The 19,235-nt window shown below is 41.5% G+C and overlaps 1 protein-coding gene across 2 annotated transcripts in view; it reads left to right on the forward strand.

Annotated features, from left to right (window-relative positions):
• The window catches only part of DNAH12 (dynein axonemal heavy chain 12), a 186,091-nt gene that overhangs the window by 156,147 nt on the left and 10,709 nt on the right, over nt 1–19,235 (forward strand). For both annotated transcript variants that reach the window (XM_077452022.1, XM_077452023.1), the window contains exons 61-71: nt 20–178; nt 2,371–2,515; nt 3,319–3,469; nt 3,865–4,121; nt 5,088–5,228; nt 5,311–5,448; nt 8,909–9,142; nt 11,663–11,851; nt 15,067–15,170; nt 17,595–17,799; nt 19,082–19,219. In XM_077452022.1, coding sequence (XP_077308148.1) covers nt 20–178; nt 2,371–2,515; nt 3,319–3,469; nt 3,865–4,121; nt 5,088–5,228; nt 5,311–5,448; nt 8,909–9,142; nt 11,663–11,851; nt 15,067–15,170; nt 17,595–17,799; nt 19,082–19,219 — 1,861 coding nt within the window. The remainder of the gene's footprint in view (nt 1–19; nt 179–2,370; nt 2,516–3,318; nt 3,470–3,864; nt 4,122–5,087; nt 5,229–5,310; nt 5,449–8,908; nt 9,143–11,662; nt 11,852–15,066; nt 15,171–17,594; nt 17,800–19,081; nt 19,220–19,235) is intronic.

The raw sequence follows: 19,235 nt of genomic DNA on the forward strand, positions 1-19,235 counted from the left end.
TTACTTATTGTGATTTTAGGGCAAAGAAGGAAATTAAGTATCAGGAATTTATGTTCTTACTGACTGGAGGAGTGGGCCTGCAGAATAATGTGGCCAACCCAGCTCCATCCTGGCTTCCTGATAAGAGCTGGGATGAGATTTGCCGTGCTAGTGATTTAAATTCCTTCAAAGGCTTAAGGTAAGGTTTCTGTTTGCTTATAAATGTATGCATTGCATTATTGACTTAGGTCTGCTTTCTTGATTTTTGAGAGTATCAGTAAATAAGACTCAACTAATTTCTGTTTTGTTAGATACATAACATAAGCAAAATTTTTATTTGCGAATTGAACATTTTAATGAAATAATAATTATCAACTAAAGAAATTGACACAAGTAAATGAACTCAGACAGCTTTTTTATTTTATTTTTTAGTATGAGAATGCAACAATAAAGGTGGCTGCAACGTTTGGCCAATATGGAACATAGCAGTGTTCTTTTAGATATTATAGTTTGAGTTAAAACGGAATGTACTGGGTCTGGTGGCAGACACTAAGCAGTACACGTTTGGTGGTTGGTTTGTTATCTAGCTAGGAGGAACGGGGAAAGCTTTGGCTAACAAAACATAAAAGATAATTTAAGCAGGAGATGAAAGATCAATTGGAGTGGGTAATAGTTTGGTTTCATACCATTGAGTATATTGGAAACATTGTTCAATAGATTGCTGGGTATCAGTAGGCAATGTTCTAATGAAAGATTCCCAGACATCAAAGAATTTGTGGACCTCTGTCTCATTATGTAAGGAGGCCTCCGCAGGCCAGTTTCCCTCTATTCCAACGCTGAGCTCTGTCCCTCTTTGGAATGTCTCTTGATACAGGAGGACCCCCCCCCCCCAAGCCCCTGTCTGCCATTTACTCTCAATTATCCCCCTTGACCCCCCCTAGAATGACCGCACTCTATGACAAGTGGCACCCCCTGTCTCTCTCAGAGGATGATTGGGAAGACTGTCTCTTGATGTTTGTGCTTACTATGATCTCTGCTTGAGACTGGTTCCTTCAATTAAAATTTCTTCATAGGGTTGATTATACCCTTAAATGGCTATCTGTAATTTACCCTGATAGAACTGCAACCTGTACCTATTGTGATTAAGCTGTGGGTTTCCAATACCATATGGTCTGGACATTCTGAACGTGTCCTAAACTCGGATCCTTTTTTGGGCCAGGGTGGTGGACATTATAAATGCAGTCCTCTCTGTTCCTAGAGATTCCCTATAATGATTTTGGGCCTCATAGATCGGGTATAAACCACCAAACACAACAAGTTATTTATATTTTACTCTACCTATTATGCTAGGAGGGAAATCTTAGTCAAGTGTAAGTCTTGCATGCCACCCACCTGTGTTATAAGCTATTAACTGGACTCTCCCACTCTAAAAAATATTACCTACACTGCTAAATTTGACAAAATATGGAGTAATTGAATAGACGACCAGGGTGTCACTGCATGATGGAAGGCCTCTCTATGTTGACCTTTACTGCCCTTGGGGACCAGTATTACTGCTGTGCTCTTCCCACCCTTCGTTCTCCTACCTCTCTTTTCATTTGTACCTGACCCTTCAATGCCTTGATACCCCCCCCTTTTCCCCTTTTGCCTACTTTTTCTATGCCCCTCCTCCCCTTTTCCTACCTGCCTCCCTCCTCTCTTCATTTTTTTGATTGAGGGAAATACTAGATTGATTTGGTGCTGGATTGTAGGATCACTCTGTAAGGCTTTGTACTTGGCTTGAAACACTTTTGTAACTCTTACTTTGAATGGACGTGTAAACTCTAATACTCTGTCGCCATTATTGTTTATTGTTGTCATCTGTAAGCTGGTCTCCTGTTTGGCTTGTACTGTACCTCTGTTTTTGGTTGTGCTGTTTTAAAAAAAAAAATGTTTTTTCCATAAATGTACTTGATAAAAAAGGGATGTAACTTAGACAGCTTAGTGAATTGACACAGATTTCCAGAGGAAGCCAGAAAAAAAAGAGAAAAGAATTGACTACTGTTTTAAATGTTGTAGCTTGGTGCTGTCGACTCTAGATACAATTCTCCAAGAACCAATGCAGAAGCGCATTTGCGGAAATATAGTCTTAGTAGGTAAGATGGGTGTACCTAGGATGACCCAAGGAACTGTTGGTCAAAAAGTTTTAGTTTGCATTGAGGGCTGCCAGTTGTGAGAGTACAGATCAAATAACTCTCCTAGAGGAGAGGTCAATAATCTGGTCCATATTGAAAACCCACTAACACTTAACGCTTGTCCAGAGAGTTGAATCAACCACTTAAAAGCAGTATGTAGCCAGCTGTGAAAAGATCCTAAACGTCAGTCTAATTATTTCTATTTTTATGCAACCAGGGAACACTTTATAGAGAAACCCAATGAATGGCACAAAATATATGACAGCAGAGAGCCACACAGTGTCCCCTTGCCCCATCCATTCATTGAAAAACTGAATGAGCTTCAGAAAATGATCATTCTACGATGCTTGAGACCAGACAAGGTAAGAAAGACATGAGCCTGGTTGGTTTATGGGAGGAAATGTATAAAAGTGGGTTACCAGCAAGCAAGCAAGAGACAAAGTATTAACTATATTTTGAATTTCCCTTTGCAAGGTAATCACTATGAGCTAATATTAAAAGCCACATAGAAGCAACAAACTGCCTTTTTTTCATAGCAAATAGTATCAGAGAAAAGGATTTATACCTCTTTTACTCCCCCCAAGAAGCCCAGAAACTCCAGCATGACTATCTCACCATTAAAGTCTCCAAGACATACCGTATAGAAAATGGTCAGTTGGTTTAAATTTACAGCATATACCAAGTACTGAAATACCAGTTTTGGGTGGACTGACCTTTTAATAAATGAACAGGGTTTTTTTTTTTAGCAGTACACCTCTTCTGTACAGAAGATCAAACAGAGAGACAGCCTTGGAAGATATTTGGGAAGTTTAAAGTATTAACTTACTTTCCCCAAAAATTAAAAAGATAACTTACATGAAATTGATTTACTTCCTCGCACTAGATACACTAAGCAACTTTGTTAGCAGTCAAGTGTTCTAACAATACCCTGTAAAACTTTGAATTTTATTACTTTTGCCATTGACCCAGTATTGTCAGATAATGATTTCATAAATCACCCAATAGGCCTTATTGCAGTGCTAAAGGTAGAGAGAGCTGTGTTGGTAGATCCAGTATTTATTAGCTGAGATCAGCTCGCTAGTATCATAGATGAGTATGAGTAAGATTATATCGATTTCATTTGTATATAAACACACTAATGTGATTCAGTTGATCCCTCGTTTAGATAAGCCCAGCTGTGAACAATTACGTGACTGATAAACTGGGGAAGAAGTTTGTTGAGCCGCCTCCATTTGATTTATCAAAAAGTTATTTGGATTCCAATTCTACAATCCCCCTCATCTTTGTCTTGTCACCTGGAGCTGATCCAATGGCAAGTAGGTATCACTAAGAAAAAGATGTATTTTGTCTACTGTGAGAACTTGTGAGAACTTGATGTAGAACCTCAGTTAAAGTCCCAAAACAGGTGGGGACAAAATGTATACTGGACCAGTTACAGGGCTCAAATGATTAGATTTGGTTATGCATGGTAATCTATGTGGTGATAAATAAAGTAGGCTAATTCAAGGACTTGTGTTTAAAAACTGTAGGAAAAGGGAGAGGTATTTGATAGTTCGAACAAACAGTTTGCTTTGATCTGCAGAGGGAAAGACACTTTGGGTGCTGTGGAAAACTCCAACATATTTACTTTTTTCTAATTTTATATATACGTTCCTGTCTATTTTCATCATGCCTTATTTATACAGTGACAACATTTATTGTCTTGTTTTAGGCTTATTGAAGTTTGCCAATGACAAGAACATGGGTGGTGGTGACAAGTTCCAGGCCATATCGCTTGGACAAGGACAGGGTCCTGTGGCTGCAAAAATGATAAAAGAGGCAGCAGCAAATGGGACCTGGGTTTGTCTGCAGAACTGCCACCTGGCTGTGTCCTGGATGCCGACTCTGGAGAAAATTTGTGAGGAGTTTACCAGTGACACGTGTCACCCAGACTTTAGACTCTGGCTAACTAGTTATCCATCACCAAAGGTAACTGGATCAGTGATAAAATATACTATATCTATTATAAATGTAATAAGACTGATTGGTAAGTAAAACAATATTGAATAGTCCAGCAGTAGTCACTGTTGGGGACCAGTTTTGGTCAAATCCAAATAGCCCCTATGCATGAGGCTCTGGTGTTTCGCTGTAGGTAGAGGGCGCAGGTGTACTGTCCAGCCCCACTGTTGGTAGTCTGTCAAACTCGGCCTGACAATGCACTTAGCAGTATGAAGGTTCAGGGCAATATGTGCCCAGAGAAAAATTCCAGTAACGCAAACAGTCTGTGTTTCAAGCATTCCTCACTGGGTTCATACTGCCCTATACAGTGGTACCAGTAGGCATTAGGTGAACCATCCAGCTGCAGCAGTTCTCAGCCTGTCATAGAGTATGACGGGCTGCTGGCAACAGGGCTGGACAAAGCACCGGTACCCTTTGTCTGTTACTATATGCCAGAGCCTCATGCACCGGGGCTAAACACCAAATGTGCATGAGGCCTAAACAGCAGAATCATCAGAGATGGTGATATCAGCTGACTCTCATCAGAGTCAGCAACCTGGAAAAGAATTGCTGCTATCTCTCAGAGGAATTCTGAAAATTCTCAGATACCAATGCTGTTGCCCAGTACTAGCTTGTGGCAACATAGGAATTGGAACACATAAAGGCGATCCAGTTTCTCAGATTCTCAGATAAGGTAAAATATTTTATTAGAAGTGTCTTCTTATATTTAATGCCATACAACAGTGTCAATGATGTTCCACAAGATAATAATAAAAGGCAAGTTCCCATCATGTCCATTGTTTTCTATGTGCCCTGTTCTGACCATGCAAATGCAGTGGTGTGCTGAAAAGAAAATGGCAGCTCAATGGGCATGATGGGAACAAGACCCTAATTTTACAGGCAATGTGGTCCACTCTCTGTGTGACTTGTCACTGACCTGTATCATTGTTTCCTCAGTTTCCTGTCACCATTCTTCAAAATGGAGTTAAGATGACCAATGAACCACCCACAGGACTAAGGCTTAATCTACTACAATCATACCTCACTGACCCTATCTCTGACTCTGAATTCTTTGATGGGTGCCCAGGGAAAGAACAGGTGAGAGTTTTACTAAGATAATGTCTAACTTAAAAAGTTACAGGCTATGTATATATTTTAAACCAATGTTGTGTTTTTTCAGATATGGGAGAAGCTGCTGTTTGGGGTGTGTTTCTTCCATGCTCTAGTCCAGGAAAGGAAGAAGTTTGGTCCTCTTGGATGGAACATTCCATATGGCTTCAATGAATCTGATTTGCGTATAAGCATTCGTCAGTTACAGGTTATTTTTTATAACTCATTTGTGCAAGGCTATAATAGCAGGCAATGTCATATTAATTATTTATGGTTGGTATAAACCTAGCAGTGGCCTACATTTGATACCTATTAGCAATGTCGAGCATGTCATACTCAACAATGACCAACCCCTGAGGGCAACCGTTGAGGTAAAACAATCAACAAGGATCCGTTACTGTTACATTGCAGAAAGTTAGGGTAGCTGCTATATACAGTATTTCACAAAAGTGAGTACATCCCTCACATTTTTGTAAACATTTTATTATATCTTTTCGTGCAACAACACTGAAGAAATTACAGTTTGCTACAATATAAAGTAGTGAGTGTACAGGTTGTATAACTGTGTAAATTTGCTGTCCCCTCAAAATAACTCAACACACAGCCATTATTGTCTGTGAAAATGTCCAAATTTGGCCCAATTAGCCATTTTCCCTCCCTGTGTCATGTGACTCGTTAGTGTTACAAGATCTCAGGTGTGAATGGGGAGCAGGTGTGTTAAATTTGGTGTTATTGCTCTCACTCTCTCATACTGGTCACTGGAAGTTCAACATGGCACCTCATGGCAAAGAACTCTCTGAGGATCTGATAAAAAGAATTGTTGCTCTACATAAAGATGGCCTAGGCCAGTGATGGCGAACCTTGGCACCCCAGATGTTTTGGAACTACATTTCCCATGATGCTCTTGCACTCTGCAGTGTAGTTGAGCATCATGGGAAATGTAGTTTCAAAACATCTGGAGTGCCAAGGTTTGCCATCACTGGCCTAGGCTATAAGAAGATTGCAAAGACCCTGAAACTGCTCTGCAGCACGGTGGCCAAGACCATACCATGGTTTAACAGGACAGGTTCCACGGAGAACAGGCCTCGCCATGGTCGACCAAAGAAGTTGAGTGTACGTAAGGGGTGGGGGGGCGGGGGTCAGCCGGTCAGTGCTGAGACCATACGCTGCACACTGCATCAAATGGATTGCATGGCTGTCATCCCAGAAGGAAGTCTCTTCTAAAGATGATGCACAAGAAAGCCCGCAAACAGTTTGATGTAGACATGGATTACTGGAACCATATCCTGTGGTCTGAGCAGACCAAGATAAACTTATTTGGTTCAAATGGTGTCAAGCGTGTGTGGTGGCAACCAAGTGAGGAGTACAAAGACAAGTATGTCTTGCCTACGGTCAACCATGGTGGTGGGAGTGTCATCGTCTGGGGCTGCATGAGTGCTGCAGGCACTGGGGAGATACAGTTCATTGAGGGAACCATGAATGCCAACATGTAGTGTGACATACTGAAGCAGAGCTTGATCCCCTCCCTTTGGAGACTAGGCCACAGGGCAGTATTCAACATGATAACAACCCCATAAACACCTCTAAGACAAGACGACCACTGCCTTGCTAAAGAAGCTGAGGGTAAAGGTGATGGGCTGGCCAACCATGTTTCCAGACCTAAACCCTATTGAGCATCTGTGGGGCATCCGCAAATGGAAGGTGGAGGAGCACAAAGTCTCTAACATCCACCAGCTCCATGATATCGCCATGGAGGAGTGGAAGAGGACTCCAGTGGCAACCTGTGAAGCTCTGGTGAACTCCATGCCCAAGAGGGTTAAGTCAGTGCTGCAAAATAATGGTAGCCACACAAAATATTGACACTTTGGGCCCAATATGGACATTTTCACTTAGGGTTGTACTCACTTTTGTTGCCAGTGGTTTAGACATGAATGAGTTGTTGAGTTATTTTGAGGGGACAGCAAATTTACACTGTCAAACAAGCTGTACACTCGCTACTTTGCATTGTAGCAAAGTGTAATTTCTATTATAATGATTTTTTTTTCAAAAACTTGAGGGGTGTACTCACTTTTGTGAGATACTGTATGTACTTAAAGGGAAAGTATAGAATATTTTCAGCTTGTAGTGTTAATTCTAATGTAATTTTTGATGTTACAGTTCTATTTTTACATGGTTGTGCTTCAATTTTTGCTACTTTGTAAAATGACGAGGATTGTAAGGGACATTATATTAGCCCTTACAATGGCATAGCCTTTCCATGTATGTTGTAGTGCACCCCAATGACACCCCAGCCAACATCAGTCTCATACTCACCCCCCCCCCCCCCCCCCCGATCACAGAGTACAAATTCTTCATAGGATTAATATGTATAGGATTAAATATGAAGATTTTGGCAATTGGCCGTGTGGTGGCCAAAAGCTGCATAGCTCATATATTGCTAGTTCGAGGACAGGTGAGTATAAGACTGGGAGGCTAGGCTGGGAATGGGGGCTGTCCACATAGTATTAAAACATAGGTGTAATTGCACCAAGTTACACTTCACCACTTTTGAGATAAGATATCAGCCACCTAAGATGTTATTTGTTTAAAGTGGTTTGGCTAACCTCTAGACTTGCAGTGTTATTAGAAGCAGTAAAGCTAAACCATTGTGTAGCACTGCAAATCAAGACTCAGAGTCTGTGTATGTAATGGGAATATAAGGCTGCCCCTAGCTATATATATTTGCAGGTGGGTGAGGAGCTCCATACAGTGAGTGCCATGTTCATGGGTTATTCATTTTAAGCCCTGAAGAAGAGGGAGAACCTCAAAACAATTGGATGTGTTCAAATACATGTTTACCAATTAACTTAGTAATGAGAAAGATCAGAATTTTCTCACTTACACATCTGCCTTATGAAGGGACCACTCTCCCCGGGACCCTCTACAAGTTGAGCCACCACAGAACACCGGCTCCCATAAGGTACAGTGCTACATCACACAGTGACCCCAATGCCCATATAAATATGTATTTATAGTAGGTATAAAATATACACAGAAATAAGGTCCATAAAGTATTTAATCACATTGATAATATTTTAACAATACTATAATAATGTACAGTATATATGAAAAGGTTATACATTCCTTTTAAAAGGATTGGAGGCTTCTTCGTTATGTATAGGCTGGTCTGTGTCATTTTCCTCTTCTGTAGTTCCATGAAAATAGGTGAGAACCTCATCTTCTATATTGTATTGCAGTGATTCTCAACCAGGGTTCCGTGGAACCCTAGGGTTCCTCCAGAGGTTGCTAGGGGTTCCTTCAGCATTGGGCAATTTATGCCTCTCAGATAAGTTCCCAGTCACGCCATTGATCTTTTTAGCTATCTGTAAGGAGGTAATTCTTCCCAATGACCACAAGTGTAAGGACCATTCTTCCCACTGACCATCACATTAATGTATCATGAGTTGTAGATTTCAAATTTTTAGAAGGGGTTCCCCAAGACCAGAGAACTATTTCAAGGGTTCCTCTGTGTTGAAAAGGTTCAGAAAGGCTGCTCTAGTGTCAGATATTTGAATACCCGATCAATGCTATATAGCTTGTCCATGAACCTCAGCTCCTTCTCCACCTGTTCTTTTTATGAACTTAGCAGTAGCAGGTTGATTAATGTATTATATGCTTCTATATTTCAGCTATTTATCAATGGCTATGAACAAGTCCCCTTTGAAGCAATCTCATATCTAACTGGAGAATGTAACTACGGAGGACGTGTAACAGATGACTGGGACCGACGTCTCCTACTAACCACTCTAGCAGACTTTTATAACAATGATATAGTCGAAAATCCCCGGTATTCCTTTTCTCCAAGTGGCAACTACCTAGCGCCACCTAAAGGCACTTATGAGGATTACATAGAATTCATCAAGGTGAGTCACAATACAGTTCACTTCTCGTCATATAAATGTACAGGTTTAACTCTCTGGCATCTACTAGAAGCAGAAATGTTAGCTTTGAGATGACTGATCCTTTAGGAGTATAACTCGTTCTCTTGCCCATTATATTTTTTTGGAGACTTAATCTGTCAATAATCACTGCATAAAGGAAAAAATAAATCTAATGGCAGACATCCTGTGAATGTCAAATGCTCAGAATAAAAAAGCCAGTCCCTTAACTATAGGATAAGTCAGTTTTTTCATTAATTAAATACCTATATACACTCTGTTGAAACTTAATATTAGTAAGTGTTAGTAAGTGTCCATAAATATGTATTGTTAGATCTGCAAAACATGTACCTGCCAATCTGGACTGGGAAGCTGTATCTTCTGAAACATGTAAAATGTACATTTTTAAAAGAACCTATAAACAAATACTATAAAGAAGGAGTTAAGGAGAGATAGATGCAGTATCGGGGAGCATAAAAAAAGTCCACAGCCAGAAGCAATGAAATCCTTCTCTCAGCAGCACAGTTCCCCCTGCTCCCCCTCCCAGGAGTTACTCATAAACTTAGCTTACCCTGATTCCCTCTTCCAGCAGTGACACAGCATCCTTCCAATCATATAAGACAGAGGGCAAACAGTGGAGTGCAGGATCAGTGTATAGCATCTTTTATTATCCAAAAGAAATAACACAATTACATGTTAAAAACCTGTAAGCGACCTGGGGGGTAGGAGGGGTAAAGCTTTGCAACTGATGGTAGGAACACAGAGTAGCTGAAAAAGCACCCAGGGCTCCTGAAACACGTAGCCATTTGTGTCTGCACCATAGGGCAAGGGGGGTCAATTGCCCTGGAATCGTAATGCCTCGTACACACGAGCGGATTGTATGGCATACTTAGTCCGTCGAAACACATTTCAGCGGACAATCCGCTCGTGTGTGGGCTTCAGCTGACTTTTTCAGCGTGCAGTCCGGAGTACTAAGTATTTCGGTTTTTTCGAAATTCTGTCCGTCGTACTTTGGTTTCAGCGGACAATACGGTCGTCAGTATGCTAGTTCGACGGACTAAGAATGGCGCATGCCCAGAAAGGATTTACACGGCGGAAGGGTGCTTTGCTGTGTCTTGGACTTCCTATTTCTAGTCCCGTCGTACGTGCTGTACACGTCATCGCGCAAGCTTTCGACGGACTGTTTGTGTATCCGTGTGTGGTCAAGTCCGTTCAGTGGAAAGTATGACGGACTGTCCGTCGGATTGTATGACGGACTAAGTACGCCATACAATCCGCTCGTGTGTACGGGGCATAAGAGTGTTGAAGTCAGAGTGAAGACACTTGCCCCCTGTGTTGCAATGGCTGCCGCGGCAGCCGTGGACTTTTTTTTTTTAAATGGCACTGGCTACTCCCACAGGTCACAGGTGCATGGCATGCAGTGGCCGAGGCGACAGAGAATGCACTGCCTGGCTGCCAGTGCCTGTCCTGGGCCTATCGCTGAAGAACCACAAGTAACAGCAGTGCCTGTGCCATGACACCACTGTGTACTTCTTTTTGTATTGCAAAACATGACTTCAAAATGATGCCCCCCCCCTGAAAAAAGTTCAGCGGACGCCCATGCCCGTAGCAGTCCACCCTTTTCATAGACACTGACGGTACCTGTTGGAGGTGCACGAGGGACAGCTGTAGATGTCCATGGCGGGTTTCTCCCATCTTAGGGAGCATGGCTCCATTTGAAGCACTTTGTCTTTGGAGCAGCTACTCTGTGATCTTACTATCTGGTGCAAAGCTTTACCCGTCATGCCCCTCAGGCCATTTACAGATTTTTAATATGTAAGTGTGCTATTTCTTTTGGATAGTAAATTATTCTATACACCGATCCTGCTCCCTACTATTTACTCTCTTTCATGTATATGGAAAGATCAATTCCTGGTCCAGGTTAGAAACTGCAGATCTCACTGTTCATCTGACTTATTCCACTGAAATACATTGGGCTTTTCTCTCTTTAACTGAACACCTGAGCGCTGGACTGTACTGTATGTTCCAGTCATATAGAGAATGTACTTTTTTCCAATCTTTTAAGATGTAATGAAAACTCAAGGGACGAGCTTTAATGGGGAGGTGGGGGGTAGTGGTTGGCAGGGAGACCCGAGCTGGTAAGAGAATGACTTCAGTGATTCTTGTGTGAATTTTGAAGATGAATTGTTCCTCAATATCTGCAGCTACAGGGTTAGAGATTACTTGTTTTAAATAATACTTGTTAAAAATACATAAAATCTTGAATGTTCATAATCCCATAATCTGATCACAAGTTCATTTTTAGAACACCCTTCCAAAATACCCTACAGCTTTCATAACTAAAAAAGGACAGTGCCTTCTTTCCAAAGCCTCCTTCCTGGTAGCATATTTTCCAGCACTCTAGGTGTTTTTTTCTTTGGAATCCTATTATGATAGAAATGTGTTGATAGATAGCATTGCTTCTTGCACTCTAATACTATGTATTCTGTTCTTACTCTTTGGCAGCGACTCCCGTTCAGTCAGCACCCTGAGGTCTTTGGCTTACATGAAAATGTTGACATATCAAAGGATCTGCAGCAAACAAAAATTATTTTTGAATCCTTACTCCTCACTCAGGGGGGAGGACGACAAGTAGGCTCCTCTGGGGCCAGCGATAACACATTATATGAGATAGCTAGTGATATACTCAGCAAGGTAAGTCATATAATACCTCCCAACAGTCTTGGATTGGGTAGGACTTTCCCAAATTCTCACTTTTGTCACATGGTCCTGTGTATAAGGGCTTTGTCCCACATCACCCTATCCAATGTTCATTATACTCTAACACACTATTATACACTAACTTCTGTACATCTGCCTTATCTCTGCCTTATCTCTGCCCATATCTGTCTACCCACTTGCATCTTTCTGCCTCCACCAGTCTACACATCTTACTCTGTCCTCAACTCTCACTACAATAATTATATTTCCATCAATCATTAAAACGGAGTTCCACCAAAAAATAGAACTTCCACTTTAAGAGAAGGTGACCCCCTGACATGCCATTTTTTTTGGGGGGGGGCGACTTTTAATTATTTTTTTTTAAGCGGAACTCCGCTTTAACATACATATTCCACCCTGGTATTTAGCCAATTTTTGTTCACGCATCTCGACCCCTTTCACATCTCCTCCATCCCTCCCTCAAGCAGCGATAACTTGCGAGTGACAGGCCCTGCATGCCGACTGCCTACATTTAGGGTAGATCATTGCAGGTAATCGCTCCATGAGAGGTTACATGCAAGCACCTGTCATTAGCTGCAGGAGCCGTCAGCCTCTTGTTACTCATGGTGCAGGGGTTCAAGCAATTGCCTACAATGATCAGCCCCGGGATGCAGGGCTTTTAATTCTTAACCCACTGGGGTTCCCACATGTAACTGCACATGACCCCATTCACATGTGTGATTGGGACCTGAGATCTAATATTTTATATATTTTATACCGTAATATTCTAAAGTCCTCTTTATTGATGCCAAGTTTTTTTTTTCTGGTTCAAATATCAATACAAGCTGATTGTATCTCATAATTCACAAACATGCCTTTTTTTCTTTTCCAATAATTTATATTGGCTGTATAACAAAAAAGGATGCAAACTTTCACAGATTATGTTAGATTGCTCCGTACAAAGCTTTTCCAGTACAGTTAAGAACAAGCATTAAAATAGAGGTGGGAAAATACAATCATAATGTTGCCAGGGGTTAACAATAAAATAGTAGCACGCCCTAGATCCCTGAGTATCCCTTGATTTACAATAGCCTGTTGTATTACCAGCCTTAAGCCGCGTACACACGGGCGGACTGTCTGGCCAACTTAGTCCGTCTAAACACATTTCAGCGGACAGTCCGCTCGTGTGTGGGCTTCAGCGGACTTTTTCAGCGTGCAGTCTGGCGGACTAAGTATTTCGGAATTTCCGTAATATTGTCCGTCGTACTTTGGTTTCAGCGGACAATCAGCTCGTCAGTAGGCTAGTTCGACGGACTAAGTATGGCGCATGCTCAGAAAGGATTTACACGGCGAAAGGTTGCATTGCTGTGTATTGGACTTCCTATTTCTAGTCCCGTCGTACGTGCTGTACACGTCATCGCGCAAACTTTCGACGGACTGTTTTGCATCCGTGTGTGGTCAAGTCCGTTCAATCGAAAGTAGGACGGACTGTCCGTCGGATTGTCTGATGGACTAAGTTGGCCATACAGTCCGCCCGTGTGTACGCGGCTTTAGTGTTTCCTGAGCATTAAGGGGCCTAAATGCTGCCACATGGTCAGCTGTAGTATCTCCTTGTCTGGAACAATTAACACTAGTACAAAACTGAGAGGCATACCATTTGTAAGGAGAAATGGTCTTCCAAGGGATCCACTTTGAAAGTAGGTAGACCCCAGGGTCTTAAGCTGTCATTCCCGAGCATTCCTTTAGGTAATATTGCAACTTGGAATAAAAATAACCAAAGAGCAAGAAAGAATATAGAAAGGAGCTAAATTTGAAAAAGTAGTGGCACCATCCAGGTACTCATTAATTATTATTATTATTATTATACAGGTTTTATATAGCGCCAACAGTTTGCTCAGCGCTTTACAACATAAGGGCAGACATTACATTTACATTACAATTTGGCACAAGAGGAATAAGAGGGCCCTGCTCGTTAGAGCTTACAATCTAAAAAGGAAGGGGCAATTGATACAGGAGGTAATTACTGTGGGGGGATGAGCTGATGGGGGAAGTAAAACAGTGTTAGTTAGAAGCAGGATAGGCTTCTTTGAAGAGAAGGGTTTTCAGGGATCGTCTAAAGATGGATAGATTAGGGGACAGTCGGACAGATTGGGGTAGGGAGTTCCAGAGGATAGGAGAAGCTCTGGAGAAATCCTGGAGGCGAGCATGGGAGGAGGGGACAAGGGAGCTAGAGAGCAGGAGGTCTTGAGATGACCGAAGAGGGCGGTTTGGTTGGTATTTTGGGACCATGGGATCATGTTAATGATAACATATCATGTATATTCCATTAGGTAGTTGTTCCAGGGATCCCACTTTTCCTGGAACAAAGTTCATCAAAGTTTTTTGTTTAGAATTGTGGAAAGATGTTCATTGACCATAATCCATGATAGTTTAGCCTTCACCAACCAATGGAGATTTTTGCTGCGATAAATATGAAGGCAATCAATCTCCTCAGGTGTTTTGGGGCCTCTTACACTGGATGGCATAATAATGCTTGCTGAGGCGATTTTCAGAGGTTTACGCGAGTGAGAGAATCGATAAAATTATAAATGTGTATTCAAAAACTTCTCAGTTTCGGGCACTGCCACCAAAAGTGAAAGGCTGTTCCCTCCTGCCCACATCCCCGAAAGCAGAGTGAAGAGGCTCCCGTAACACATGATGCCACCCTAGTTTGAACTATGTACCACCTTTACATCATCTTATATTTAGCTTCTATTATTGAGGTGTTTATGAACGATCTGGAGGCGCACTGCACTAGGTTGTGCCACTCATGAAATTCTAGCGTCTCACTCAGGCCATGCTCCCATCTATCTATATATGTCAGTTTTATGGGCTCTGATGTTAATATTGAGTAAATCTCAGAAATATCGCCATGTTGGAATTGTTTTGAAAAAATATGTACATTACTGGACAGGGCCACACAGTGAAGGTCTCAAGGGTGGGATTGCAGGCAAGTATTTACCTGTGGGAAATTCACTAAGGGGGTCCACAATGGACAACTTCACTGACAACAAGAGTTAAAATCATTATTATGTATCCAAATAAAATGCACCTACTGATTTTATTTTCTAGGTCAAAAAAAGTAGATTTTTGTATTAAAAAGAAATAAAGTGTCAAATTAATGAAGATAAGCAGTGCTCAGTATAACGACATGACACTTTCTTTTGCAGCTTCCAAAGGATTTTGACATTGAGGCAGCTCTTCAGAAGTTCCCGGTGAGATATGAAGAGAGCATGAACACTGTGCTGGTACAGGAGATGGAGAGATTTAATAAGTGAGAATTCTTTACTTATCAAATGTTTTATCTAGGGCTGTTATTTAATTTATTACAAAATCAGACCACTAGGTGGTGCACGTGTGTTTGTATCATGGGCCAGTTTGGTAAGCTTTGTAGGGTTTTATTTAAAGGAATACTGACAACTAGAGATGGGCTCAGGCGTTTTCGTGATCGCACCTGCCCGATCCCGCCAGGAAGCCGACACTGCACACGGCTAATCACAGGCAGTGAGACATTTTTCAATGTCTCACTGCCTGTGATTAGCTGTGTGCAGTGTCGGCTTCCTGGTGGGATCGGGTAGGTGGTATCCCAAACACGCCTGAGCCAATTCCTACTGACAGCCAAGAAAGGTGGACGCTGTCAATGATAGTTGACTGGTTATAAAGCTAACCCTCTTACTTTATTAATTTCATTCACTGACCAGGGACAAGTATGCAGGATTTCTGACTTTCCTGATTTGCTTTCTGCATCCTTGAGTCAATTACTCGTAAAAAATATTGAATTCATTTAAGATATCATAGAGACAGTTAGCATTTCCAGAAGAAAGTCAGCATTGGCAGCCACTATAACAGGAGGTCCATTTTAAAGTGACTTTGTCATACTTCCTACCACTGGACCCTACATCTCTGCTGTGCCCTATGGGGATGTAAAGGCCAGCATACAAAACCTTAGTGCTCAGTGGGGGACATAGGCATCCCAATCCTCATAAAAATTGATAAAAGATATACATTTTGCAGATAAAAATTTACGTAAGGCGCCACCATGTCACAGGTTTTGCAGCACATTTTGGGTTTTCTATAAATAGTGTACAGCAGTAGAATTTCCACTTGTGATTGTCTCTCTAATTGGATCTCCATTGGTTCCATTTGAATAGACTGGGCAGGGAAAGGGCATGAGTCACTCCTTTGAGCTGTGTGTTTAATTTGAGCTTCAGCTATTCAGCTCTGTAATGAGACTTGTGAAAAGTGTTCTACCTTACTGGAAAGGCCATATTTCAAATTTTTTAGACTAAATAAATGTAAAAAACAACCTTTTAATTGGAATCCTGAGTATGAAAAAATTAATAATTATATTTTCTATATACACTATATATTTATGAATGCTATACATTCCTTAATAAACTGTTTTTTTTACAAAAAAATATATTGCCTAATGTGTATAAGTGAAATTAAAGGCTTTTTTCCTTAAACTAAAAAAAAGAGGTAAAACTTACCTGTTTTGTACAACAATATTGCACAGAGCGGTTCCTTACCCCCTCTTTGGCAGTCCCCCGCCAGTGCTGTCTTTTCCTCTTTCCTCAAAGGGGCGTGCTAAAGGGGCTCCAGTGTGGGCGCTCTCCCGAATCGGCCGTGTGCATCCATAGACACACACAGCACCGGTAAGCAATGCTGCCACTCCCTCCTCAGGTGTTTTACTGACAACAGAAGGAGCCTATGGCTCCCACTGCTCTCAGTGTTTCTTGTGAGACCAGGAAGAAAGAGGAGTGGTGCTGCAACCAGGACAGTGCAGGGACGGGGACAAGAGTCAGGTAAGTCTTTAGAGATGGGGGCGCAAGTAGTGGGGAGGTTTTTATCTTAATGCAAAGAATGCATAAAGGTAAAAAAAAAAAATTTACTTTAGAACTACTTTAAAGGGGTTGGAATCCTTAGTTGACAATCTCTGTAACTTTGACAGGTCCACCATGTATGGACCATGTTCCCAAATTTAAACTTTGGAGTATACTATTATCCTCACGCAGGTATGGCCATCAAATATACATTACAACAAAAACTGTGGGATTTTGTTTACTAAAATGATAAAATATCTAGCAACCATTCAGATACCAGGTCCTGTTTTATAACCAGCACTTAATTGACAGCTAACGTGTGATTGGTTACTGTGGGCATCTTAGACATTCAAATGTTGCATGCACAGAGCCCATTTTTTTATTTGCTACATATTTTTTAAAAATGTCTTACGTGGCCCTTGAAAAAAATCATAAATTTCTGGTCCTTTACATCCAGGGGCGGACTGACTCATGGGGCCCCCGGGCAATAGGATATTATGGGACACCCAGGCAATCAGACATTATGGAGCCACACAGTATACACAAACACACACACACACAGTATACAATCACACAGTATACACAGACGTTTTTCTATTCGCTGAGAAGGTACTGGAGAGGTGGGGCAGCTATAATCTCGGGATCTTTAGTCCAAAAGGATGTCGGTAAGGGACATTTCAGAGACAGATGTAAAAAAAAAACAGATTTTTACATACTTTCCCTGGTTTTACTGAGGCTGGCAACCCTGATGGGCCCCCTAGTGGCATGGGGCCCTCGGGCAGTGCCCGAGTGGCCCAAAGGTCAGTCCGCCCCTGTTTACATCTACTCTTTCTCTGACCACTCACAAATATATTTCCTTCTCTCCATATCTCTAGTTTAATCCGAACCATCCGGACCACACTGCAAAATCTACAGAAAGCCATCAAGGGTCTGGTGGTGATGGATTCAGAACTGGAGGCTCTTTCTAGCAGTTTAATTGTAGGGAAAGTTCCTGAAACGTGGGCCAAACGTTCTTACCCGAGCCTAAAACCTCTGGGAAGTTACATCAATGATTTCCTGGCCCGGCTGAAGTTCTTACAGGTAAGAGCACATGGCTAATTTTATTTAGGCTGCATTCACACCTGAGCGTTTTCAGCTTGTAAAACGCTCATCACAAAAGTTACAAAACACCCAACAAGCAAAATCCCATTCATTACAATGGCACCTGTTCACATATGAGCGTTTTGTCACCTGAAGCGCAAAAAAGTATATGAGCTTATTGTTTGGCAGATTACGAGCGTTTTTGGCTGCATAGACTTCAATACAGAAACACCTGACGTGAGCAGAAAAACGCTTGTAAAACGCTTGTAAAAATAAGTCAAAACTTATGCAACACGACCGGACTTTCTGGCAGACTAGGTCCGACGGTCTTCCCGAAGGACTTTTGGCGGAGTTCCGACGGACTTTGCAAACTAATGGACTAAGTCCATTCGAAAGACCGTTCGTTTTGAATGTGATGACGTAAGACGGGACTAAAAAAGGATGTTCAATAGCCAGTAGCCAATAGCTTCCCTTGCATCGTGTTTGGTCCATCAGACCAGCATACAGACGAACGGTTTCCCCGATAAGAATTGAGTCCGTCGGACAGATTTGAAACATGTTCTATTTCTAGATCCGTCTGATTTTTTAAAACGAAAAACGATCGAATTAGCCCACCTACGATTGGATTGTCCAATGGACTGAATCCGTCGGACCTAGTCTGCCGGAAAGTCTGGTCGTGTGTACGCAGCATTACAGGTTTTCTGTGAACTCATTTGGAGGACGCAGCCTACAGTGAATCCAGAAAGTATTCACAGCACTTCACTTTTTCCACATTTTGTTATGTTACAGCCTTATTCTAAAATGAATTCAATCCCTTAATTTCCTCAAAATTCTACAAACAATACCCCGTAATAACAACGTGAAAGAAGTTTGTTTGAAATCTTTGCAAATTTATAAAAAAAAAAAAATCTCATGTACATACTGTAAGTATTCACAGCCTTTGCTCAATACTTTATTGAAGCACCTTTGGCACAGGAAGAATGCAAACTTCAGGCATGGAGTGTCGCAGCTGGCATTCAAACCAGCACCTTTAATGCTGCTAGGCAGAAGTGATGATCACTTAGCCACTGTGCTGCCATTTTATTACAAATCATTATACACAATTATACTTATATATGATTATACATTTTCATTATACATCAGGGCATATAGTATTATAACATATTGAATGTAATCATTTATTTGGTGTTATACTGATTGTTTCATTGTGATATCTGCTTTTACATTTACATGATCTGCAATTCCAATCTGAAGTATTCATGTGATATGTGATTTGTTCTAGAACTGGTGTGACTCCAACAAGCCACATGTATTTTGGCTGTCAGGGTTCTTCTTCACACAAGCGTTTTTAACCGGAGCCATGCAGAACTATGCCAGAAAATACCAAATTCCCATTGATCTTCTGGGGTATGAATTTCAGGTGGGTTCACAGTTGT

The sequence above is a fragment of the Lithobates pipiens genome, unplaced genomic scaffold (genome assembly GCF_037356315.1).
Source record: "Lithobates pipiens isolate NorthernLeopardFrog02 unplaced genomic scaffold, aLitPip1_a1.2 Scaffold_23, whole genome shotgun sequence".
NCBI lineage: Eukaryota > Metazoa > Chordata > Amphibia > Anura > Ranidae > Lithobates > Lithobates pipiens.